We start from the raw sequence: 27,506 nt of genomic DNA on the forward strand, positions 1-27,506 counted from the left end.
ATGACCGGATGATAATTATGGCTGCATTCATGTGTCCATCACTCTGATGATGAAGGTGGTAAAGATGGAGCTAATCTTAACTGCTTCATACTTATTAGCCCTTATTTGTACGAAGTTCTAATGTTTGCCTTTCAGTCGTTGTAGAGCAGAAATACATGTGTATACATGGAAGTATCAGAAAATAGAGATCATACACAACCATTGATGGAAGATCACTAAGTACATTTACTCAGCTCCTTCAATCAAGTACAATTTTGAGCGTTTCCATCGAATACTATTTCATCATTTTTCTCCCCTACGTTTTAGACAGAAATACTCTACTTTTCAATGCACTACATTTATCTTTAGTTGTCAAATTAAGATTGTTTACCAACAAACTTCATATGAGAGTAGTTTGGAGACGTACAACAATGGTGCCTTCAGGTGCATCTGGTATATATGAGAACTTCCAGGTTTTAAAGCGCTGACCATGAGCTCATGTACTTGGTAATATTTTGTGGAAGTTGGGGTTTTAAGGGGATTTTTTTGTTGGACAATGACTCACATAGTACGCATGTTGGGCTATTTATGTCCAATTTTGATGTTTAGACTAAAATAACTTAAGATTTGAGTGTCTTTACTCATAATTTATGGAAATAATAGCTTGATGTTGTCCATCAGGTTTACTTACCTGTGAAGACGAAAAAGTGCAGAGAAAGCTCTAAAACAACATTCAGATAACAATATAGAGAGATAATAATATAACTGAACAAAAATGACAAATAAAATGTGTAATCACTCTTTTTTTTTTCTTTCTTTCTTTCTTTTTTTTTTGCAGAGTTTGGTTGGTGGCTGCGAGGGTAATTTGGATTTGTGACCTCAGTCTTTTTACAGTCCTGGCTATGTTCCTACCTGTGTACATCTTATTTATGACATTTTAAAATAGGTCATTGGATGTTTTGTCAACTAAAAGGAAAAAAGGGGACCAAATATAGCACACGCATCCTCATAAGAAAGGTCTATTCATTATTACTTCAGTGTGTAAGTAGTCATATAAACTTCAGTGTGTTATACCTCAAGAACATGCAGCTTTATGTGGAACAAGTAGACATGATGATTTATTTCAAACCAGTTTCACTAATTTTATCACCAACACCAAAAACAAAAATCTGTACTGTTAAGCAGAGAAACTCTGACATCTGCAGTGGATAAAGCCAAGTCTAAGCAAGCTGTGATGGTATTATATAGCATGAAATTGGAATATTTAATCATTATTACTCAGGAGCAGTTTGTGAAGGGAACAAAGGGAATCAACAGACATTTCTTGCAGATATAGTGTGGACTCAAGGTTCCCAACAGGTATGACAAGTTAAAATGTCTGCCTTGAAAAAAGTCTGTGAATCTGATCTATTTGGGAAACAATTAAGAAACAAAGAGTGTTCTGATGCTAACACGTATCAAGGCTCAAGGATGTTGTCAATATGACATTAATATTGATATAATACCACTTTGTGGCATTAGTTTAGTTTCTAATCAAGATTTGAGTTATTAATGTTTAGATTACTCGTTGGATTTATGTGTGATTTGGCCGTATAAACGTTCTACCTGTAGGAGGCAGCACTGCGCCGACCGAGAAGAAGATGCATCCCGTGGCCACGTATATCACACGAAGAAGAAACCCTGCTCATCTACAGGCCGGCCGCAGCTAGTTAGCAGAAAATATAAACATCAGTCCGTCTTTGGGCTGTTTTCGTAATTTAGCTTTTGTTTTCTTTGCCGCAATTTATTTGGGAGAACCAGATGATGCAGTAGATAAGCTAAAAATCTTACGGTCAGCCATGTTTGTTCGGATCTCCGGATTTCCAAGGCCTTGAAGTTGCCCTGCTAACGGATGGTAAGACACTGATTTGGCTCATAGGACTTGTTAGCTAACTAGCTAAGCTAATGTCTTCCATTGCGAAGGTTTTTGCTGTTCGCTAAACCAAAATCTAATGTTTATCTGTCGGTGGTTCGCCCTGCTAAGGGCCTCTCTTCTTGCTCGGGATATTTAACCAATTAACGTTAATCTTATTGCATATTTAATGCCGATTTTGATGAATGCATAGTATGAGCCGTTTCCGTTTACAGAATCTGACCCCGAAAACAAACAACAAAACGTTTCTTTGCTTGGTCTTAAATGTCGGAGCCTGGTAGAACAAACGCAGGGGACTGTGATTAGGAAGGATTTATGCTACTTTCGGAATATGAATCGTTGTTTAGTGAGCATTTGCATTCAACAAAAACTCCACTTTTGTGTGAGGCTGGCCTGGTCCGCCCACAGTGTTTGTAGTTACCGAGATGCCCGGTGGTGGGCGGTGCTGGTCGGTGTAAACAGTCCCGAAGACTTCACTGAAAGAAAAGGGCTCGTGTTGAGCCTAAAGGAAAATGTCACGTAGGTGGCTCTCTTATCCTGGCTGGCTAGGTCTCCATGGTAACGGATGCTGCACACCTGATCCGGAGGAGGTTCAGCTCAGAGTGTCGGATCTAAATCCACTATGAGGGAGTGCGTTACAAACCTGCTGAGCCTGCTGTGTGCACAGGAGCCTGCATGCATTCAGTTGGAGCTGCAGTGAATATATATTTTCCTGCTTGCTTCAGTTAATATGAACACTTCATCCTCAGTGTAAAAGAAGATGAAGGCACAGAAACAACAGACACATCTGGTGTTGCAGTTGCATGTATAATATGATGTCAAAAATAGTCGCCATCAAATGCAGTGTTCATTCCTCTTACTCCTGACTGAGTGATTTAATATAACACAGCACATTTGTGAGTGTTTTTGAAGACTCAGGTCTTGAAGTGGAATGAGCAGGTTTGGGCCGAGTCCTGCAGACATGATAGAGAAGTCAGAAAGTGTTGATAGATGGACTAACACGTTTTTGGTGTTGGTCATATTGTCTCATTAGTTGATAGTTAATGAAATATAGAATAACAGCAGTCCAATCCTTCAAGTACGTCCCAGGTGTTGTGGCCAGTCGTTGGTTTGTGTACTTCCTCAGGAAGTCACTGTTGATGCTTTATGGTGTCTTCATGAGCTCCTTTGTCCAATTACTTCTTATCTAAACTATCATTTGAAATAAACCTTTATAATCTAGACAAATATGAATAAACACTCTATATCCACCATTTCCAATGTTTCAAGAGGTAAATAAAGCTCATGGTTTAAGATGCTGCTCTATCTTAAAACATACATCCCAACATCTAACCATACGCTTTGCTTTTGGAAACAAATGGGCAAAGAGACAGAATAATTTTTGGATGACTGTCTTTAGATTTAAAGGCGTGTAGAGAATAAACACACACGTAGTTCAATCATTTAGCTGATTTGTTCCTCAATAAGAGTTTATCAAAGTCACCTGAGCTCTGTTTTACAGTTCAAAGATAGACAGTGATATAATCCTGCAAACATTAGTGCTGCAGAAACATGAATTTGCTTTTCAACTCATAACACATAACATCTGAACAAGGCACCTTTTGTTCGTTATCAGAGTTTCATATAAAAACTGCATGAATGAGCTCATTAGCAGAGTAAATACTCACAGCGGTTCTTCTGAGAGAAAAGCTTCTTTAAAGGGAAGATTTCATTCAATTAACCTTGAGCACACTTAATTAGAATCCACTGAGGAACCGCTTTAGCAAACAAAATGAGCTCACACTGGGTTTATTGCACTCATGCAGCATTTGTATGAAACTAATCATCTTGTCAGTTCTGCATAAGTCGAAGCTCGAAATTGACTATTTCATTGAGTCTTTGATTACTACGTTGATAGAATTTTCTTATATCTTTCTGCTGTTTCTCATTCCTGTTGAAGCTCTTTAATGTAAACACACAGAGCAGCTCCTTGCAGGGGGCATCAGCTGTGTGATTTATGCCAAAACTTTGCCTTAAGTCACATTACTGTTTACTCTCCACTTAGCCCATGATTCAGCTGGAGAAACCAGTGCTGACTGGTGCCATGCCTGTGGTATGGCCCACCATCCTCGACCTGGGCAGGGATGAGTGCAAAAGAATTCTCCGGAAACTGGGTGAGGTCATGCAACACAGAACAAATATTTGTATTTCATAGTATTTTTACACACTTAGTTTATACAGGTAAGTTGGGGCAAGAATTTAAATCAGCCTAAGAAATTCATGTTTGAGTTTATCTGATTGAACTTTCATCTTTTCTCATCACACTAATCATGAAACGTTGGCTTGGACGTGAAAAGTTGGACACGCTGGACGCAGTGTTCTTCGTGTGTGAACTGTAAAAAACAGCCATCATTAGCAAAGGATCACTGAACGTGTTGGATAAACAAGATGCTTCAGTCCTGCCTGGTGTTTGATGTGTGTTTCTGGTTCCCAGAGCTGGAGGCTTACGCCGGGGTAATCAGTGCCCTGCGAGCTCAAGGAGACCTGACGAAGGACAAAAAGGACCTGCTGGGAGAACTCACTAAAATCCTTGGGTAATGAGTTCCAACACACTCTGAAACTCGAAGACTTGGAGGAACCTTTTCTCCACTTTCTGCACAAACTTTATTTACCCTTTTTGTCCTCCTCATCCTCCCAGTATCTCAACGGAGCGCCATCGTGCAGAAGTCCGCAGGGCTGTGAACGATGAGCGCCTCACCACCATCGCGTATCAGTAAGTGCATAACTGTCCCGAACACGTAGCAGCGTCCTTCGTCACGTGCCGCCCCTCACCCTATCAGGTCACCTCTAACGTAAGGTCGTGTCTCACTCATGTGTTTCAGCATGTCGGGTCCCAACAGCTCGTCCGAATGGTCCATTGAAGGACGACGGCTCGTTCCCTTGATGCCGAGGCTGGTCCCTCAGACAGCCTTCACTGTGACTGCTAATGCTGTGGCCAGTGCCACAGCCAATCAGAATGCCTCTCTTCTGTTGCCAGCTGAAACTGGGAACAAAGAAGGTGGGCCAGCATCACTTACGTTCAGCTAAGAGTGTTTTGAAACAGTTCAGTCATTGAATGACATGTTTAATTTCCTCCCTGCAGTGGTCGTGTGTTACTCCTACACAAGCACCACCTGCACCTCCACCAGCGCTACGGCGACCAGCGGCACCATAGGAGCAACTGTGAAATCACCACGACCACCGAGTCCCTCGTCCAATGTGGTGGTGCTGCCCAGCGGGAGCACGGTCTACGTGAAGAGTGAGTGTGAAAATCATCGAATCAGTCCATCCCTCCATCATTTGTCCCTTTAGAGGATGATAGAAGGAATCCAGGAAACTTGAACCACGTATGTTTCTAATAGAAAGGGAAATAAAACAGTGTTGATGAGGTCAAACATGGATTTTAGCCAAACCTTTAGAAATTAAGCGCTCTCTGAGGTCGTCACTCGGCTCAAGTCTTTATGAAATGCTCTGATCAGCCTGTAGGGGGCACCACAAGGCTTGTTTATTCCATCATTCTCATGTATCAGGAACAAACAGAGCCAAACTAATGGCCCTGATGGAAACTCATCCTCTTCACGGTGTGTGAAGGTTCAGGCTTTCCGCAGCACCAGTGATTCAGAATTTCTCCCCACAGTGCAGACTTCAACTGGCTGGGATTTCAATTTCCTAAACACAGCATCTCTTAAAATCTCCTGGATTAAATCTGAAAATTCCACGAGCATCAGCTGCCAACGTGTCCCTGTGTGTGTGTGTGTGTGCGTGCGTGTGTGTGTGCGTGTGTGTGTGCGTGTGTGTGTGTGAGCATTAAACAGCTGCTGTGAGCAGAGCCTGACGGAGGATGAGAAATAGATCGAGCTGTAATTAGTTGTAGAGTTAAAGTTGGAAAACCAGTCTTATAGTTGCATTTGTGAGAATTCATGAGTGAGTAGAAATGTGGAAATCAGAATTTTAAAGGGAGATTTTAAAAAGTTTTCAGTGTATTTCTGTGATTTTACTCTGTGGAATTTGCCACTTGCTTTTGTTCTTGGTTGGAATTTCACATGTAGGTGATGGATAACAAACAAATGGACACAATGAGAGCTTCAACGATCGATTGATCGAATGGATGTCTTCGTTTTTGGACTCTGGATCAAAATGAGACGTTTGATGTCATCACCTCGTGTTCTAGGAAATCACAACTGACATTTTTCACTGTTTTCTGATGTTTTGTACACTAATTAATTAACAGAGATAATTACTTGCACATTGATTGATGATAAAAATAAAAGGCAGTTTGCAGATGACGTCACGTCGCTCTTTTGTTGTGGCACCAACTGCAGATGAGGGCAGGAAGTGATTTTCTGCACAGGAAGCACGATAACACACACTCAAAATGACTGTTTGTGTTGTTTACGGTTGTTCAGATCGATCAAACCGAGGAGCGTTTATCGAGTACCAGAAGTTGTTGTTCATGCAGGTCCTACCCACTGACAGGAAAGTTGTTTGCTTCCAGACTTTTGTCTGCTTTCATTTGTTTTCTAGAGCAGAACGACGTCCGAATGAGCAGCTGTTTGTTTTATCTGCTGCCTCAACAGCAGCAAAACTTTGAGTTCAGTTCATAACGTAAGAGTCCAACATATGTTCTGATTTTTTGTTTAACCTTTTTCTTGTAATTTTATCTAAACTATCACAGTAAGAACTTTCTTTCATCTCGTCCATTACAGTTTTCACTTCCTGCCCTCCGTCTGAATTTAACGTCATGTGACTGCAAACGACCTGTTGTTAGTTTCAGCCAAAGACAGATCAGCTGTTATCTCTGCGACGTCCTGAATCCACGCCTTTGTTTTGCCACAGGTGTGAGCTGTTCAGATGAGGACGAGAAGCCTCGAAAGCGGAGGCGGACCAACTCGTCCAGCTCGTCTCCGGTGATGCTGAAGGAGGTCACCAAGGTGTCCCCTCAGGTGTCCAAGAACATCACGGTCCCGGTGAGCGGCAGCCCCAAGATGAGCAACATCATGCAGAGCATCGCCAACTCGCTGCCGCCACACCTGTCCCCCGTCAAGATCACCTTCACCAAGCCCACCATCCAGACCACCAACACCACCACACAGAAGGTGAGTGGGGCGTGCTCACCTGCTCTTGTGCTCCACTAACACACCTGTCTAACTTTTAAATGTCTCCTCTTCATTCAGGTAATCATCGTGACAACTTCTCCCAGCTCCAACTTCGTGCCCAACATCCTGTCCAAGTCTCACGCTCACAACAATGCCGCCATGTCCAAGCTAGGCTCCACCTCCATACTGACCACGCCCACCCAGAAACAGACGGTGGTCTTCCCGGCGAGCTCCAGCCCCTCCTCCAACGCCAACACCGTCGCAGTGACCACGGTGGTCTCCTCTACTCCTTCAGTGGTCATGTCAACTGTCGCAACATGTAGGTCCTCCCTCTGCAGAAACCCTGATCTTTAGCTAGCTGCTAACTGCTAACTCTGTCTTTGGCTCTTTGGTGCTCGGCAGGTAGCGTTCAGTGAAGTTAACTGTCTGCTGGGTGGTGATTTTCTGTGCCTTCATCATAAGTGAATATGATAACTAGCTGTGTTAGCATCACCATTGACCGGCGAGTTGTTTGGACTTTGGAGCAGAGCAGCAGCTCCTTCAGACACATTTTAACTCTCGGCCTCCACCTTCACTGTTGTAGGCGCTGCTTCGGCTGGAGTGAAGGTGGCTTCGGCCAGACTCCCCTCACCCAAGACCCTGGTGGGGTCTCCCGCTCAGATCCTGGCCCAGTTCCCCAAACAGCAGTCACCCAAGCAGCTGCAGCAGAGCTCACCTTTAGGAGCTTCAGGCATCAGCCAGACCCAGACCACCAGCAGCTCACCTGGATCAAAGCCCACCATCCAGATCAAGCAAGAGTCCGGTGAGCCCACCTGACACGACCAGCCTTTTCTTCATCTCTTTCTTTCTTTGTTTCTTTTTATTTATCTTTTTCAGCACGTAAGAGTGTTTTTCCTCCCACAGGGGTCAAGATCATCACCCAGCAGGTTCAGCCCAGTAAAATCCTGCCCAAGCCTTCATCGGTGGCTTTGTCCAGCAGCAGCTCGTCCCCCATCATGGTCGTCAGCAGCAACGGCGCCATCATGACCACCAAACTGGTCACTCAGCCCACAGGTGAGCGATCCAAAACTCATTGCAGCTTCGACCCTGTAACACCAAATCAAATCAATCCAGGAATCTGACAGCGTTTTATACTTGACTCAATCCTCGATGCTACAGGAAACAGACATCCAGGCCTAGTTATGAAATAATGATGGATTCTTGTCTGCAGCCACCCAGGCCACCTACACGAGACCCACTGTTAGCCCCAGCATCGGCGCCAGAATATCAGCCTCCAGTGGCGGGACCACCTACGTCAAGACCACCAGCGGCAGCATCATCACAGTGGTGCCCAAGTCTCTGGCCACTCTGGGCGGGAAGATCATCAGCAGTAACATCGTCTCTGGTGAGTCGATCTTTTCCTGCTGTGATTCTACATCATTTGTGCAGTTTTCTTAAGATCAGATGAAACATCGTCTTCTTCTGCTGCAGGCACGACGACTAAGATCACGACCATCCCCATGACCTCCAAGCCAAACGTCATCGTGGTCCAGAAAACCACAGGAAAAGGAGCGACCATCCAGGGACTGCCCGGCAAGAACGTGGTCACCACGCTGTTAAACGCCGGGGTCAGTCAGTCAGACAGCACGCCGATGTTTGAGCTCTGTGTCGACACGACTCAGTGATCAGCAATCAATGAATGAATGAAACAAACAGATTAATGGTGAAAACAGCCATAAATAAATGACATTTATTTATCAAAGTATTCTCATGTAGTAAATGTTTTTGAGGAAAAATCAAACATTTATGTGATTTTATATCTGTTAAATATGAAGTGACAGCCAGCGTCTGGGTTAGCTTAGCTTAGCTTAGCTCAGACAGAAATGGGGAAACAGCCAGCCTGGGCTTGTCTTTAAGTTATATATCTATTTTTAGCACATTACAGCATCTTACCATTGTTGTAAAGATATATGTATTTCAGTACTCATACTAACATACTGTGTCGTATGCAAGAAAAAGATTTAGTATGTTTAAAAACACAGCATGCCAAATGCAGCTTGTCAGAAATCCCAGTATGTCTGACTGTAACTGGTCCCAGTTTGTAAGCTAGCATGATTGTCCTCTGCAGACCCGTCACATGGACTGACTGACTGACTGACTGACTGAGGTTCAGACTGTTTTATTTTGCTTTCAGTGTTGCTTTGCAATGAAACTGGTTTTAAATCTCATACAGACTCTGTGTGCACTTCAGGGTGAGAAGGGCCTGCAGGCCGTTCAGGGGACCAAACCGGCCATCATCACGGCCTCCAGGCCCATCACCAAGATGATCGTCACCCAGCCCAAAGGCATGAGCTCCGGATCCCAGTCCACCGCCACCAAGATCATCCCAACCAAGATCGTCTACGGCCAGCAGGGCAAGACACAGGTGAGACCCTCTGCACCAGCTGATCCACGTTTCTCCGTGTTTTAGCGCTTTTACTCGTATTTTATAAAAACAGTCCCTGCTGACCTTTTTCTTCAGCCTTCAGACCTGAAATATCTCATTTCCCGCCGAGGAGCGTCACAGTCAGAGGTTTTCTACTCAAACAGGCTTTAAGGCATGAAATTAAAATGTTGTTGACATGAGATCCTGGTTAACCACAGGTCACTGAGGTTATCATGTGACACACACATCAAGTGGATATTCATATGACTGACTGACATGACGGAGCCGCAGGGCCAACATCAAGTCAGACCAAAGATTATTTCTCTGAAAAGGAGAACAGATTTGCTCATTTTAGTCTTCTGAAGAAGACGACTCGTCGACACCTCCAGTGGATGTTTTCTGGAGAAATTTATCTCTAGTAATCAAAACAAACATGACATTAATTCAAACAGAAGAGAAAAATTCCCAATTCCCTCAGCTGACAAATGTATAGCGGGGCTTTAACGCTGACCTTTCCTCTTCCTCCATTTACTTCCCCCATCCAGGGAGAGAAATGAGTCTTCAGCTAAGTGTTGTCAGTGAGCCAAATCCGCTCTGCTGCTCTGTCGGGTCGAACAGCTGCAGGCTGCAGTGTTTGTCTCCTGCAGGGGGATCATGTTTCTGACCCCTGATATTAAACCTGCATTAACTGGGTTTTCACTGATGAGAGCAGTGAGACTGAACCAAAAGAGTCAGTGTGTCCTGCACAACGATTTATCGCAATGTAAACACTGAACGCCACACACGGTTAAAGTCAGCAAAACCTCATGTCGTGGTGAAGCATTGATTCGCTCTTTGTCCCGCTCTCGCTGTCTCTCTCACATTGACCACAGACCCGTCCGTCAGCAGCCCCTCTGAAATCATGCAGAGGAGGAAGGACCGTTGTTGGCTTTCATGAATGATTAGCATCATGAACGTTTCTGCACAAAAATCGTCTCGTCCAAAAAAAGTTTTGTTTTTTTTAGTACAATGCGAAGCAGTGAAGCTGCCTGCCTCCACCTTCCACGTGCACCACACCTCCACCAGCCCTCAGCTACCGCAACAAATTCCAGAAAATTCTGTGGGAAACACTGAGAGCGAAAGCAAACCGATGAAAGAGGTTAAAAAATCTCCGTAGAGATGAGTCAGTCCTCACCTGACAGCCTGTCTGTCCTCACCTGACAGGCTGGAGTCAGGTGAGGACTCTCTGTTGAGTAACCACCCGGGTTGCTTTGATGTGGTCACACTGAGAGAAATACTTAAACCTGGTCTCTGGTTTTATGTTTTAGTATTTTATTCTGTGATCTGTACTCGGTGCCCAGTGCTGCCCCCTGTTGGCAACTGCTGTATAATGAGTCTGTTCAATGAAACCAGCAGCCACTGTGGGTGATTTTCAGTTCCTGGGGATTTTTATTTTTTTTTTTTGTAAAACTTGACAAGACAGGGTCGTTTCTGTAGAAATTCATATATTTCTGACAAATACCAAGAAGGTCTGATGTGGGTTATGAAAGTATGTCTACTCTTTTAAAAAGAAAAGTAAAGCGATGACTGACTGCCTGAATCTTCCCTAATATTTCTAAAAGTCTTTTAGGGGAATTTGAATTTAAAGCACAGACGTCTGAGAGCGTGAAGTCTGTCCTGCTACTGTCCAGGTGCAGTACCGTACACAGTACATATATTTATAAAAAGGTCTGTGTCTGAGTGAACGACTCGTCAAATATATAGTAAAATATTTAATTACTGCAGCAAAATTCTGCTGATATTTTCGTGTCCATTCACAAACAGCACATCATAGTTTCAATATCAAACTCATCGCTCCAGTCTAAATATAGCACGAGTTCAGTTTCTGTTTTTAGCTTTTAAAGGGAAACTGAGGTCAGTGAGTCAGGCCTGATGTACATGTACATGTATGAACACCCACAGTGACGCTGTGCTGCAAACCACCAGCTCCATCTGCTAAACCAGCAGCAGCGGTCTGAAAGCTTGTCAGTCAATTTATGAAACACTTTCCAGTGACGGAAACGGCTCGTATTTTTAAAACGTTTTACAGTTTACCTCCTGCTGACTGAGTTACAGACAGTCACGAGTTAAAGACCTGTGCCAGTGTCATCATACCACCTGCTTTCCAGCAGTGATGCCCAACCAGGGCAGGTAGAAAGGTTTGGAACTGCTGCTTTACAGGACGCTGTCCGTCCCTTTGCTTTCCGTCCAGGTCCTCATCAAGCCTAAACCTGTCTTCCAAACGGCAGTGGTGAGCGAACAGACCAGGCAGCTGGTCACTGAGACGCTGCAGCAGGTGACCCGGTCCGCAGACATCGGGCAGGGTCAAACCTCAGGCCAGGACGGGTCCACAAAGGACGAGTCAGAGGCCTCCCACGGAAGTGCTCAGGGTAAACGTCCCTTTCATTTCACCGTGGAAAAGAGTGTAATGTGAAGGTAAAGACGCGTGTTTGTGAGACCCCTTAAAATACTGTCCCGTCACTCCTCAGAACCTCCACCTGTAGTGCATGTGGTGTCCTCCAGAGAGCAGGATTGGACAGAGCAGGAAGTATCTGTGGAGTCCAGCCCCACTATTATCTACCAGGAGGTGTCTGGCGGGGAATCCCAGTCCGCCACCTCCACCATCAAAGCCCTGCTGGAGCTGCAACAGACGACAGGTGAGCCCCTAAGTCTGTGGAGGAGGGGGGGCGTCAGCTGGTAGAAGGCGAGGTGAAATATTTCAGCCAAAGCGCTTCAAGCTTGTTGCGTCCATGCACACGCTGTCCCACCCTTTCCTCTGTTGTTGTTAATGTCCTTTGAGGAGCTGCTGGCCTCAGACCCACAGTAATCATGTTTTCCGCCTGAGGCTTTGCTTTCATCGGCTCACCGGCCTCCAAACCTGCAGAACTGGGTTGATGAGTAGACGGGAAGAGATAAGGATTACCACGGAATATTCTAATGAAAACTGAGTCATGTATAAGAACAGCGGCACAGAAGAGCCAATGACATTTACCCACTTCTGACACTTCATTCTCTAAAGCCATAAATGTGATTCAGTGCATGAAACCAAAGCAGTGATTAATTGACTCATTGACTCAGAGTTACACTGCACAGTGCAAATACAGTGAAATTAGTGGCCTTAGTTTACATCCACTGCAGAGAGCCAGCCTTTATTTGAAAAAGGCTTATATTAGAGACATGATGGCGCCTAATTTTCCCTGTTTTCTAAACGTGTTTTGACATAGTTTAATTGCTGTTTCAGGATCTGCTCCCGTTGCTGCAAACTTAACATTTCCTACATGTTTTCCTGTTGTGATAGATTCAGTGTACTGCACTGATTCCAGTCTGCATAGGGTCTTTGTTTCTATTTAGCTGCTCAAAATTAAAAAACATGAGCAGAAGTATAAGGAGGACATTAATGTGTGTGTTTATCTGCTCTAATGTAAGCTGCAATTGTTAGCACATCTGGCTAACTAGGTGACTACTGGCAAACATGCACCTTAGCTGAGCAGCCAAAAGACACAGGGTTGTGTTAGATTGAAATAAGACTCATCTGATTAATTATTAATTAGCTCTACATGGATCCTCATTTGATGAGGACGCTAACTTTTTGCCAGGTGCGGGCAGCTTTGGTCTCAGATTTTTAAGACAATATAATTAATATAACCATCAAAACTCTTAAAATGAGTCAAATCTAGTCAACTGGAAACATTAAAAAGTCAGTCAGAGGCTCCGTTTTTAACCAATTCATGTAGCTAATGTTAGCTTAATTATCTATGTAGCTACAGATGGTCAAATTTACCAGTGACAGTTATTATTTACAGCTGCTCAACGATCACCGGCTACAAGTGAGAAGCTTTTGTTTGCCTCAGCCTGAAATCAAGCAGCCATTGTTTGGAGTTGCATATCTGTTTTGTCTGAGGCTGAAATCTTGACAGTGAATGTTTTTTTTACTGTTAAGGAAGCGTTGGTGAAACTATCTGCACAGATGTTTCACATTAAAAGCCTTCCAGTGGGTCAGAGGGCATAATCCCTTCCTTTCCTCGTACGCTTTTAATGTGAAACACGTGCAGGAAGTGTTGAGTTTCATTACTGGTAGCTTAATGCCCTGAAAGGTAAATTAGAAACAACTGGAATTAATTTGTGAGTGTGTTAAAAACAGAATTTATCACTGATCTGAATCCGAATGTGATGATAAATTTGGCCGTTTTCCCTCCGGGCAGTGAAGGAGAAGGGAGAGTCCAAACCCAGACAGCCCACCATCGACCTGAGCCAGATGGCCGTGCCCCTCCAGCTGGCCCAGGAGAAGAAGCCCAGCCCCGAGTCCCCGAGACCCTCCACGTCAGAGGCTGAGCCCAGCACGGACTACGTCACAGCAGGTACGCCTCTCCAGCCCGCTGCACGCCGCAGTGTCACTTCATGTCAGTGGTGGTAAAAGTACTGAGGTATAAGTAGCTCTACTACTCTTAAGATACTCTGTTTCAAGTAAAAGTACTGCTTTTAAAACTCAAGTACAAAAGTATTAGCATCAAAATGTTAAAGTACCAAAAGACAAAGTACTACATTTTGCAAAATAATGTTTATTGTATTGCTGGATTGTAATTATTGGTGCGAGTACAAGTATAAAGTAGCACACAGCGGAATCACTCATGTAAAGTACAAGTACCTTGAAATGGTACTCAAGTACAGTACTTGAAAAATGTACGTATAGCACTGAAATGCATATCTGACATCATCAACACAAAGTATTCTGCAAGTCAAAATGTCAAACTGAAACCTGTGTGTGTGTTTCCCCTGTGCAGTTAAAGCCAGCAGAGTGGGAGTGTCCTCAGAGGACGATGACGTGGTCATGTCCTCCAGTCAGCAGGTGGGGAAGCCTTACAAAGCCAGCAGCAGCAGCAGCAGCAGCAGCAGCAGCAGCAGCAGCCAGGTCACAGTGGTAACCAAACCGGCTGCTGTCTCCTCTGCAGCCGCCGCGTCGCTCGTCAGCCACCTGGTGAGGACACCTGAGGAGGAGAAAACTCAACACCCACATTACACAAGCATTTTCTCACTCTCACGTGCTCAGTGTTTGAGATCTCTGCCTCCACCTTGATTCACCGGAGGTGGAATTTTGTTTGTGGTGCTCGCAGCCTTTAAAAATCCATCAAAAAATACTGCGAGCACCACAAACCCTGTGGATAATCCACAGAGCGCGCTGCTTTAAGTCTGATTAGGAACTGTGTCTCCAACCAAAAGTACTTTCAGTGAGAAGTGTGTGGGCCACCACGAAAGGTCAGCGAGAAGCTGAACGTTTTCACTCACATGATGATGCACATTTAAAGATGGATATAGATATGAAACTGAAAGTGTGTAAAGACACATCATGAGACTGGTGAAGTCATTCTGGCTCCTCTGAACTGGAAGTGGACCCTTGTTTACGTCAAAGTTCATTGTGACACTTTGAACATTTGATGGTCTGAACGCTTCTTTCATCTGAGCACTGTGTGCATGTGATTAGCTTTCTGGGGGTGGGTGTCGCCTCCTTTTGATTAATCCTTCTGTGGTCTTCTTTGTGACTGTCTCAGTCCTCGGACAGCCACGGGAAAACGGAGGCCGTGTTAGAGGTGGGCGAGATGGAAGGCGACACCTTGGACCCCCAGACGGGCTTGTTCTACCGCTCCAGCCAACCAGCTGCAGATCCCATGAAGCAGACCGCCCACTCCGCAGGCGCTCAGCCGCCTCCCTTGAGCCAGGCAGAGCCCGAGCAGAGCCGGCACAGCTCCGCCTCCACCCAGCCACCACCGCCGCCGCAGCTTCAGAGCAAACCTCAAATCAGCCAGCCTTCCTCCTCCTCCACTGCCTTCCCCTCCACTCCTCCCCTGACAAAGAAACTCCCAAAATTACGAGAGCAGATTCAGCCCAAACCCCAGGCCTTAACCCAGACCCCCAAAGACAGACCCCTGACCGTGCCAGCCCAGGCCGGGGCAAAGGTCACGAGCCCGAGCACACCGGCCAAGCCCCTGGTGACGCCGCAGCTCCCGAAGCTCCAGCAAGCGCCTACGTCCCACCACAGGCCCCTGCACACTTCCATGTCCCACCCTCCTCCGCTGCAGGCGCACCACCCCGTCAGCACCGAAAAGACGTCCTCCAGCCAGGTGAGTGGTTTACGCCTGGCAGCGCTGCCAGGAGGAAGAACCACAGCGTGGGGCATTTGTTTCCTTTGAAACATATTGAGTCACGCCTTCAGGTGCATCACTGGATTTCAAAATGAATTTTAAAAAGCCCAGAGGCAGCTGACCGTCACGCCTTCTGTCCTCACTCATCGTGGTGACTTTTCCTTGAGGCACCTGACGTCTCACCAGTTTGTGTGAAGGTGTTGGGGTTTTTCCTGACTTCCTGTCAAACGCAGTCAAACATTCGTCATGTTAACCTGAACAGGCCGCAGACTGATAGCAGCAAGAAGCTGAAGTAACGCTGGCGGAGCTGCTGTCTTCTAGAATCTTAACAAACATAAACATCACAGAAACATATTAACATCATTTTTAAATGACAGATTTGGAGCCATTCACATCTCTGACATTGATCACAGCAACAGTAATAGAGAAAGTTCAGCTGAAATCAAATTTCATGTTTTATGTCTTGCTGAATCTGTGCCACAAAACCACCAAAAAGGGAGATATGAATCATTTATATTTTTGGTTTCATGGTGGTGTCCCTGTCTCTGCTTTAATTGGACAGAATGTCATTGTTTCTAGGTCTACGTACTGGAGATGAAAATCTTGTTTCCGTACGACTGTTTCTTACATACGTGTTTTTTTCCACATCATATATCTTCACCACAGCAGCCAATCATCACACAGAGTGCCACCGTGACTAAGATCACCTTCGGCAGCTCCCACCATTCATCGCCGGTCTTCAGCAGCGGCGAGGCCACCGCCAAACTGATCCCCGAGTCCAGCTCCGGGCCCTCGGGAGACAAGCCCTCGGTGTCAGACATCCTGAAGATCTCCATGATGGAGGCGGAGATCGACCCGAGCACGGAGCCCATGGTGGTGGACTCCTCCAGCGACTGCGGCCCCCTGGGGAAGGCGCTGGAGGTCCGGGCCGTGTCCGGCACTCTGGACTCGGGCCAGTTCATCAGCAGCTCGGGGACCTCCATGCATCATTCCCACACCAAGTCCCAGCAGTTCAGCTGCATGCAGGGCCTCACAGCACAGAGGAGCAAAGAGGACCTGGAGGTCATCGAGGTGAGATCACAGAGCTCGAGCTGCAGACCTGCACGTACTGAAAAACGCACTAAAACAGAGGGCGAAAGATGTTTATGCTTTCAAAATAATAAACCATCACTTCCTCTTTTTTTTTTAAAGAGATGGTGCATCTTCATAAACACTGACATTTTATAAACCATCACTTTAAATGTTCATTGGTTCATTTAACAGTAAAAAAAATAGGATAATTTCATAGCAAGTTTCTTTAAAATATATTTCCAGTTAACTTAATGGTCACTCTTCAACGTAATCTGTTTTATTTTGAAAGATTTAGGTGAAAATGCTGAAACATTACTGTCTGTTTGTTTTGTTATAGTCAGAATTAATTTAATTTGATTGACGGGTATCTTTACACTAAATATGAAGCTACAGCCAGCAGCTGGTTAGCCTAGCTTAGCTTAGCATAACAACTGGAAACAGGGAAAAGGTTACCCTGTCTCTGTCTGAGGGTAACTACATCTGCCTTCCACCACCTCCAAAGGTCACTAGTTAGCACATTATATTATTTGGTAATTTACATCTGTGCTGAGGTGTAAAAATGAGAAGTGACGAGGGTGTGACCCGCTGGTGCTATCTATTGGCAAGGTGCTATGAGAGTTTTATTGATCATTTAATGCAATAAAACAAATAACCGGATTTTCCCAAAGACGTTGTGTGTGTGAGCCAACAAAGACAGAAAATACCTGGAGCTTCAGCGTCTCTAACACCAGTAATTAGGCACATCCTCTGGAAAATGATATGATATGCTTAACGATGTCTTTAAGCCATAGAATATCAGATTAATTTATATTGTGATTTGTCAACATTGACCAATAAAAAAATCTTGTTACCTCTCTGGAAATGAAACTGACTGAAATCCAAATCTGACGAACGCATGCAGGTGATTCCTCAGTACTCCATCCTGCCGGACTCCAGCCAGTCCAACGTGGTGGTGGAGCCCAGCGGCTTCCTGGAGATCACCAACTACACCAGCCAGCAGCTGGAGGAGGACAGCCCCATGGAGCAGGAGGTGGACAGCAGCAACGACGAGGCCGCGGCAGCCAGTCCGCCGGACCAGCCGTAGCCCCCCGTGCTGCAGACGCCGCGGCGAGCCGAGCAGACTAATGATTTGTTTGTAGCTTCAGACCCAGTGGACAAAGACGCCCTGGCTGTTTTTTATGGCACAAGAGCAAAAATGCTTTCTGTTTTTGTGTAAATATTAGTTTGTTCATACTAAGTATTCTTTCTGCCCTCAGCTAATGGTTTTTATTGCGGGGTTGGCTGTAAAATGTTATTTTCATTGCAGCCACAGACAGTTGGAAAGCAGCCTCTCCAAACACACAGGACTTCATTGTTCCAGTGTGAACTGGACCGCAGTGTTTCTTGCAGGACCCTGCAGGACAGTTACATGTTGATGAGACTGATGTTTGGGTTGTGTACCTGTCGCCATGCAGCCGGGTCAGACCGCCACAGGCCTGCGTTTATGAAGCTGTCTGTCTGTCGAAGACACGATTCCTTTGCTGGCTCGGATCTGTACAGACTCACCCTCCATCCTTCTTCGGATCACCTGAAGGTTTTAAGACCAGGTGAACAGTTTTTCTTTTGACTGAAGTGCGACTTTGTAAATCTCCAGCACCAACCCTGTGAGGATTTAAGTTTTCAGATGAGAGTGGGTTGAAATTGCTGCCTGAAACATAAAAGAGTCAACATGTTCATTGTAACTGATGTAATGTAAAAAAAAAAAAAGATTTAGCTTTGTTTTTTGTAAGATATATTCTTGAGTTCAAAAAGTTGCTGTGAGACTTTCACCAAGTATGCATTCGCTTTGTGCATAGTGGCTTTTAAACTATGCATTTTATACCTTTTCAGACTAGACGAATAGCTAAAATCATTTAATCTGCACAATAAATCAGCTGAGTACAATGTCTCAGTTTCTACAGTTTGACTGGTTGTTTTAAAAAAAAGGAACTTTTGGACGTAGGAAGACAAAATTAGGGAGTTACAGTCACCCCCCCCCCCCCCCGACAAAAAAAGACAAAAGACAAAATCATAACCTGCTTTGAATAAGAATTCATGCCTATTATGGTTTTTATAGTAAAAGGTTCAATTATTATCATTAAAATACCTTAAAATTACATTGACCGCTTTTCCCCTCATTGAAAAATCCTGCTGCTGGTCACAAGGTGAATCTGGAGGCTTCATGTTTTTATATTACAATATCTGCACGTTAGACCAGGATTAGCTTCCAGTCAAGATCATATGTGCACGTCTTAACTGTCTTTAAGTGACAGAAAGCAAAGCTCATTTTTGACTGAAGGGACACCTTAAAATCTCCTGCAGGTGTCAAAGTGATAGTTTTCTTAAAGGGGAAAGTTTTTTTTTAAATAGTCAAGATCGCACCAGCAGAGGACGAGATCCAAAATTCAAAGCAGTGAAACTGACTTTAAAGGAATCGCTGTGATCTACAGATCTGGACTCATCAGGTTTGACTTTGCCAAACATTTGAACGGCAGGAAACTTTTTCTGTTCAGCGCAAAGGTCAAACTGACCTTTCAGGAAACGGACATCTTAGTCCAAAACGAGAGAAGCTACCGTCACTCATTAGCTGTGTTGCCTCATTCACTTCTATTAAACTTCCTGTAACAGCACATAAACTGTTCCAGAGAAGAGGAACAGTTTCTGCAGACAGACACGAGACAAAGGTCAACGATTGGTTAAAACGTAATAATCTGTTCTCCATGATGGGAGCAGTAAGAATAACATCACATATCTGTCACTGCTGAGATTAACGACATGTATCACTATATATTTTTATAAACCTTAAACAGAAACCAGAGTGATTTCATGTATCGTCTCTTATATGTGCAGTAGATCTTTGTGCATCTGGCTTTTTAAAGATTAGCTTGATTGTGCCACGTACAATATTTGTATCTCTGTGAGTCATGACCACAGCGCACTTTTGGGCAAATACTAGAAATACTTAACACAAGTAGCCTTTTGAGTACTCACACATACTGCAGTAGTGGGAACTGGGACTAACCCTTTATGTGATCTGGCTAACGTTAGCGGTTAGCTTACCGGCACAGTTTGCCATCTAGCCCTGCTGGTAGTCACAACGCCACAGAGGTTGTTGCACTATTTGTTTTACTGTGACACTTTCAGGTGTGACCAAGCCTTGAGTCACCTGTATGGATCGAGTCCAAAACTTTGGATCCCACATTTCCCTTATCCGTGAAAATCCACACCTTCAGTTTGTAAACTGGAAATGTAGCATCTGCAGGCCTGGGCTGATTTAACCCCAATGACATCACTATGACATCATCTGGGGTTATTTTCTCAGACTTGACAAAACTCCTCCAGAGCCACAGAAACCTGATCCTCGTGTTAATTTGATGAGTTAACCTTTTGTTTTTCCACAGCAGAGCTTAGCAAGGACAAACATGCAAACTCTGAGCTTCAGAGCACATCGTCTACCAGGAGAACCATCAATGAAGAGGGAAGTTCTCTTGAAAAAGATCAGTTCTACTGAAATTCATTGTCAGACGCACTTCCTTCAAAGCAAAGATGCACTTCGACACTGAAACCTCAGCAGCTTCCCTTCATGGAGGAGTTTGTGTGAGAGTCTTACGATGTGGACAAACTGAGCGCAGCACGTCGGTTCGTGGTGTGGATGGAGCAGATAGTTGTGTTTGAGGTCAAACCAGAAAATTGTTAAGCGTGCAGACGGCAGTCCAGAAAGCCCAACGCAGTCTGGATGTTTTTTATGAAGCAATAAAGTTCAATTTGAATGTGTCTTCACAGCTCAGAGCATTAGATGGCCTGGGACTGTGCTAGGTCTAATATTCAGTAATGAAAGCAATATTCAGACCTTTTACTGAAGTAAAAGTATAAGTACTATTATAAGTAAAAATCCTGCATTTAATATATCACTTTTAAAAGCAATGTAGCTGACCTGATCGCTCTCCTTATTGATAATTTATATGACACAGACCTGTTTAACAATCCCAACTCTCAAAGTACAACATATTCAGATTCTTAAAACACATAGATCAGGTTTTATGGAGTGTTTTGAGCCGTTTTTGGCCACATGCGATTGTTATATATCCACTTACACTTGGCCTGAATTCAGCGCAGGCAGCCAAAAAACGTTTCTGGGATTTATGGTGGCTCCTACTGGCAAATGTAAAAACATATTTATTGCATTATAAAGACTATTTGGGCCAAGTTCTGTGTTTATTGGGCACTGTGCGGTGGTGTTAGAGGCTTTTCTCTTGGCTCTGCACACTTGTAAAAGCCTTAATGCGCGCTGCCTGGTAGAGTCCAGCTCCACAAGACGTTTTTCCTGCTCATGTTGAAAGTGATCCAGTGGGCTCCTGGGGGCTCATATCCAGCCCGCAGAGTCTGATTGGCTGGCCTCGACCTGAAGACATGTGGCTCTGTTTAGGAGCATGCTGACTTACCTTCCCTCCGCCCTGCACCCCTGCCTGGATAAGGCTGCCAGAGTCCCTCAGGATACCACAGCTTACACTGCTCTGCTGACTCACCTGACTGAGAAACAACTACAAGGAAAAGTACATCTCATCTCTGCTTTTTAGCTGCAAAACTAGGTTCAGTTCTTGTTTTCAGTAACTCTAAACACCTCTAATCAGACATTTTAGATGCTATGTTCAATAATTTTATCGCTATGACGACAGGTTTGTCATACCATCTTCAAGTGTGGATAAACGTTAGCATGTTCACATGCTAACATAGCATTTTTTGCCTCATAGCAAGCCAATCCGCTAAATGTTACTTACTAAACATGGGCATGCTAACAATGCTAATTGTGTACAAGTTAACACACAAAGGTGAACAAGTAATCAATATTATATGATGTCTGTATGTTAACAACCAATAGTAGTTAAGGTGCGTGCAAACATGCTAAAGTTAGCATGTTAATGTGCACTCGCCTTAAGCTACGAGGCTTTTATGCTCAACATCTTCTCAGTCTGTGAGGCATTAAGGCCATTAGCTGTAGATGTTTGTACAGATGTACCTGTTCAGCCACTTCACCTTCAGACTCTTCCATCTCCATCATTACTATCAGCAACATTGGATATTGCACTTAGCTATACTGATAATATTCAAATTAACTGTTCAGCCCTGCTTGACATCCAATGTGCCAAAGATCCATATATGCAGGATATGTTTATGCAAGAGATGTGAGATGTTAACTGTTAAAGGTGTTTTTTTTTTTTTTTTTTAAGTCATAAAGACATTTTCCCATTCCATGGGCTTCATCAGTCCTTCATCAGTTTAACAGAGCTGATGAAACCTTAAGGATAACATATGAAACATGGACATTCGCTGCATGACTAAGACTTTTAATTGAAATACCCAGAGAGACGGTGTGTTTGCCGGTCTGTTTGCATTTTTGTCAACAGTTATAGTCAGTCGAACCACGTAGGAGAGATTCAGGGTGTAACAGGCCGGGTAGGAGTGTCCTCCAACATATCTGTCATTTATCATGGGGGCCAGAGCAGCATTCCTTCAGCTTGAGTTTACTTAATTTCCCTTCTTTTTGCCCCATTCAGGGTGAGTCCAGCCTGAGTCCTTCAGTCCTACTTGGAAAGCTCACAAGGTTCGTCTTGTCTGGAACGTGTTGGCTGAAGAGTCGTCAATACTCAACAAAACAAGCATTTATTTAAATGAAACTAACTGGAAATGTTTCTCTGCAGGAGGTTAATTATACTGTGTGATACGTCACAGGGTTTTTTAGAGCCGCAATGGTTCTTTATCGGAAATTATCTGTTTGTAAGAAATCTAAGTCATTGTGGTTTAGTTTTGAACCACAACCCCAAACATGTTTCAGTTGAAAAAGGCATCTTTGTTGGACCTGAGCAACTACATTCACTCAGTGATCATTTAAACCTGCATTATTAGATTTTTGGCCACTTGTGGGCAGCACAGCAAGGTGAAAACATACGGTCACCTTTCAAAATTGCTACGACAAACGTGTTAGCAAACAGTTGCCTATTTACGCATCCAGCAGACCAGCATGTCACCCACATGGAAAGGTTGGAGGAAAGGTCGGGGGAACATGAACGTCTGTTCAAAAGTTCACAGCAATCCATCAATCACTTGTTGAGATATTTGAGTGGTGGGCCGACCAACATTTCCATCCCTGGGACCATACTGCTAGCGTGAGTAAAAGAGGAACTTATTCAACTCTTTGTTTCCAATTGTTTCTTGGTGTCTCGTCAAAAATGTCTTTGCGGTGGGAGTTGTGCCGGAAAGTTGAACTTGTGAGCTCTAAGATCCAGATTATTGACAGCCATGTTGACAGCAGATCATCCGACAAACAAGGACACATTTTTTGGAAGTTTCCTGATCACATAAATGTCAGATAACCTGACGCAGTGAATAGTTTGTTACACAGAACTGGGTGATTGGATGAACCATCTGTCTATCACAAGCTAACTTCAACCAATCAGATCAACGAACTTAGTCAGGGAGTGAAACTCTTGGCAAAGCCAGTCGGGATCAGAAAGAAAACATGTTTCCATGTAGATAAGCTGGAAATCAGATACAACTGATGCTACAGCAGCATCTATGCTAACCTCTTCAGAGCTGCCATTATTGTTTTCAAAGGAACGGTAACTTCTCTCACTGTCACACATCTAAACATTGCCCACTGGTAGCTGCCAATAGTTCCTTATAGGATGATTGATTGGTGCAATCCACTGCGTTTGGCCACAAGCGCATAACTTGAAGCCTGGCAAGATGGATCTCATGTGATCTCACTGATCCAGCTGCCTCGCGAGCAATAAACAATCCGTTTACCTTCTGAGAGAAATATTCACCATCCTGTTGACGTGCTGAGCAACCAATATATAAAGTCTTCAGCATTTACTGGAACAGAAAAATGCCCAAGATGCTGACTTGCTGTGAGCCATGCCACTGCCTTCATAAGTCAAACCAGACAATGCAAATGCAAATACGTGAGTGATGATGATTCAGTCCTTTTTCCATCTGTTTCCAGTCCAGAAGCTGTCTTTGGGAGTAGATCAGTGGAGATGGATGTGCATATTGACCTGTGTATATCTGTGAGTGATTGGCCGTGCCTTCCTCCATGATCTCCAGACGCTCTGCCTGGCAAACCGTGCAGACAGCACCCTATTATTCATCCCCAGTGATCCCAGTGCTCCCACACACTATCCGGATTTATCGCCGAGGACCATGGGAAAGGTCAGAGGCGACCTCCTCCCATCTATTCCCTGTAGTTACATGGATTTGATGGAATGCTTAATAGTATGTGTACTCTTCATTAAACCTTCTGTTGTTCTTGTGTCTCGAGTTGTTCCACTTAACAGCTGTTGTGCTGTGTGGAAACTCTGAGGAGGGCAGCAGACAAAAAACAGGACACACACTCAGGACAATGGTATCAAACATCCTGCATCTGCTGTTTCTGCAGAAAAATAAAGGGCAGATTTACTTCAACTGCTTTGAGCTTATTCCAAGAACATTGTGTTTGAGAGTCCAGGTTGGTTCAGTTTGGAGTCAGACGGTTTGTTTTACGAGCAGGTCAGGATCGTGGGCATGTGGTCGTGAGATAAACACATTATCGAGCCAAATACCCCATTTTATTATTCATGCACATGCTGAAGGCTTTATTTAACAAAGGATGGTGAATGTTTCTCTCAGAACGTAACCTGAATGTTTACTGATCTTAAAGGGATGGCTCCCCCAGATTACAAAACACTGATTTTCTGCCTCACCTCTGCTGGTATCGAACAGCTCTGGTTTTACTGGTCCAGATTTTGAGAAATCTGCCTCTGAGTCAGATATCCACACTGAAAACAAGGCTGTAACCAGGATTTTAGAAACACTGAGATCAGCTTCCACCCCAAAAACTGTTTTGACTAGACACCAAATAAACAAACAAATGGAATAATGGAACATTTTCTTCTTTTAGATGTGCTCGCAGAGCAGCTCGAGGGAAGGCGGCGTCAGTCAGTCGACCCACCTCTTCGACCCAGATTAAAATGTCTCTTCAACTATTGGGTGGATTGATGTGAAATTTACGGTTCCCAGACGATGAGACCCTACATCTGTGGTGCCTCTCTGACTTTTGCTGATTAGCAAATGTTAGCATGCTGACAAGCTAAACTAAGGCGGTGAACATCGTAAATATTATACCTACTGAGCATCAGCATGTTAGCATTGTCACTGTGAGCATGTTAGCACGCTGATGTTAGCATTTAGCTCAAAGCACCGCTGTACTTTTTGAGAGTTTCATAAAACCAACAGGCCAAGATTCTTGTTCCTCCCACAGAGAACTATCACCAGAGAAGAAGAAGGCCTTACAACTAACTAAAGTAAACCTCCGCGACATGAATAAACTCAAAAAGATTCCCGTTTTTGTTTGTTTACAGCAGGTGTCTAGACCAAACTCAGCGTGTTTTCTCTTTCTTCTCACTTTCTTTTCCAAACTGTGGAAACTCAGTGGCCTCCTCCTGCTTTGGTCAAGCGTCCCCTTATAAAGGAGCGTTTTTGATGTCAGCATGACTAAACTATGATAAATACAGGTTAATTTTCTTTTATGACTCAATGCCCAGTCACACAGAAGAGGAAAAGTGACTGAGGGCTGCTTCCAATTAAGGACCCACAAATACTTCCCGTTGGCCTGCTCTGATTCTATCTGTGCTCATCTCATAAACAAGAAAAAAAACGTGGTGGAATTTTACAGCAGAGCAGGAAAAGTCTTTGAAAGGAAATGAGGGCTTTGGGCAGGGTGGTGCAGCTGTGAGGACAGGTAGGAGCTTTGTTTTGTGTGAAGCTGCAGTCTTCTGTATTCATGTAGGCTCCGTAGATTTGAAGCGGGAGGAACACAGTTTCCCTTCAGAGGCTGAACGATCATGACCCCACGTCTCCCCGAGGAGGAGAAGCTTCCATCGCTGTCTATTTTTTACTTTGCCCTGGAGAGTCGATACCAGGCTGGAAAAATAAATACAGCCCGAGTGCAGTCTCATTTGATCCCCCAGTAGATTTCCTGGAACCGTGTGAGTGAGGGAGGAATTTCAGAGCCACTGGTGACAAAAGGAGCAGCGTGTAGGATTTAGTGGCATCTAGTGGTGAGGTTGCAGATTGCAACCAACTGATACCCCTCGCCTCACCCCCTAGCGAGCATGTAGGTAGCAGGAAAACTAACAAAAAACGCAAAAGTCTCTCTCTAGAGTCAGTGTTTGGTTTGTCCGTTTTGGGCTACTGTAGAAACATGGCAGACTCTGTGGAAGAGGATTTCAAAAGCATATTTATTCTGCCATTTTTTGCCAATAGATCCTCCTTCAAATTTGAGGTAGTTCAGAACAGAAGTAGGTCAAAATGGGTTCAGATCTCCACTGCTGTAGTTGAGGTTTTGTTTTGTTTATGCACAAAAACTAGGATTTTCAGTGTTATAACAACATTCATGCTATTTCCACTTTCCCTCCTGACACATAATTTTTAATGTAAGGTTTGTTTAGGCTTTGGTACAAACTTGACTCGGTTAATGTTTGGAAAAGATGATGGGAGGAAAAAGGAAAGAGTTGGAGTTACAGCTGTCATCTGTGTCAAAGTCCGACGTTTTATTGAAACCATCCATCCACCCCGACCGCCTCCCTCTGCAGACTTTCTGCCTCTATAACAGCATCAATATGTTTTAGGACGTTTGCTGAAACACATTTTGCTGTTGTGTTTCCTGAGAGGACCGTCTCAGCAGACATCTGCACGACCACATCAGGTTCTTGTTTTCCGAGCAGGCGACAAGGCTGTCACTTCTCCAGTGAGGGCAGATCGTCATGAACTGTACAGAGCATGTTCATGGTCCCAGGAGGATGTGCTGCACTTTCTATTTTGGACTCCCCATCAGCCGTCCCTCCTCTGGGGCCACCGTCAGGCCAGAATGTCAACTTTGCACACAGGATCTCATAAATTGGGCAGGTTGCCCTTTGCTGTGCACGTTGCATGAGCCCTGATTGGACGGGCAGTTATACGGAAAATGTGGGGACACCCCCCGAGTGACTCTGTGGTTCAAATATAGAAAATAGAACCATTCCTTTAACTGACAAAAGCCCCAGAAATACATACATACAGTGGAGATCTTTTACTTAAGTAAAACTACAATATTACAGTGAATAAGTACTCCATTACATGTAAAAGTCACTGATTTAAAATCCTACTTAGGTAAAAGTACTAAAGTGCAATGGTGCTGATAATAGACCTTCAGTATTATAAGCAAAATGAAACACCTGTACACACACAGCGATGAGAAGACAAATATAACAAATTGTGACTACTTTCATGTGACTGATTTATTATTTTATATAACATTATCAGATTGTTCATACTGAAGCATCAATGTTAGAGCAGTATGTTACTGTTGGAGCTGCTCGAGGTGGAGCTACTTTCAGTTACTTTATATACAGTTAGCTCGTTTAGTCCAGCAGTAAAAAGTATAATGAGAGCTGCTTATTTGATGGGTGCCAGGGTTAAGTTGTGGGACGCATTACAGGATACAGTTGAGTACACGTCGGGTCGTCAGTTACGTAAGCTGGAAGCAGCAGAAGGACCTCACTTGTTAATTAAGGCAAACAAACTCTCACCCACATAAACACTGTCTAGACAGTTCCAGATACTAGATAAAAGGGATGGAGATTACTTCCGAGGTTTCCGGTCGCTGCAAACTCGACTGAGCAGCACTTAAATTAGCAAATTAAATGATAAATCAGAGAGAAAGACAGCAGTTGATCTACTAAAGCAGGATCTGGAACCCATGCTTCAGAGTCTAACAACGTATGTTTTTATTTATGGAGCTCATACCTAACAAACATAAAGACAAAATATATTTATTA

At 44.1% G+C, this 27,506-nt stretch overlaps 1 protein-coding gene across 2 annotated transcripts; it reads left to right on the top strand.

Moving 5' to 3' along the window:
• Positions 1–1,643: 1,643 nt before the first annotated feature.
• emsy (EMSY transcriptional repressor, BRCA2 interacting) lies at positions 1,644–18,558 on the top strand. Of its 2 annotated transcripts, none has more exons than XM_076750920.1 (20): positions 1,644–1,873; positions 3,936–4,044; positions 4,365–4,464; positions 4,569–4,643; positions 4,753–4,928; positions 5,013–5,168; positions 6,746–7,005; positions 7,084–7,324; positions 7,589–7,807; positions 7,909–8,058; positions 8,216–8,389; positions 8,476–8,612; positions 9,218–9,409; positions 11,640–11,817; positions 11,917–12,084; positions 13,630–13,785; positions 14,209–14,402; positions 14,974–15,543; positions 16,231–16,635; positions 17,537–18,558. In XM_076750920.1, exons 1-20 carry the CDS (start codon positions 1,871–1,873, stop codon positions 17,717–17,719), a joined length of 3,846 nt encoding a protein of 1,281 aa, XP_076607035.1. In that variant the 5' UTR covers positions 1,644–1,870; the 3' UTR covers positions 17,720–18,558. The 2 variants fall into 2 exon arrangements, with proteins under 2 accessions (XP_076607035.1, XP_076607036.1); XM_076750921.1 differs by having other exon boundaries at positions 9,236–9,409.
• Positions 18,559–27,506: the final 8,948 nt, after the last annotated feature.

The sequence above is a fragment of the Chaetodon auriga genome, chromosome 15 (assembly GCF_051107435.1).
Source record: "Chaetodon auriga isolate fChaAug3 chromosome 15, fChaAug3.hap1, whole genome shotgun sequence".
Classification (NCBI taxonomy): domain Eukaryota; kingdom Metazoa; phylum Chordata; class Actinopteri; order Chaetodontiformes; family Chaetodontidae; genus Chaetodon; species Chaetodon auriga.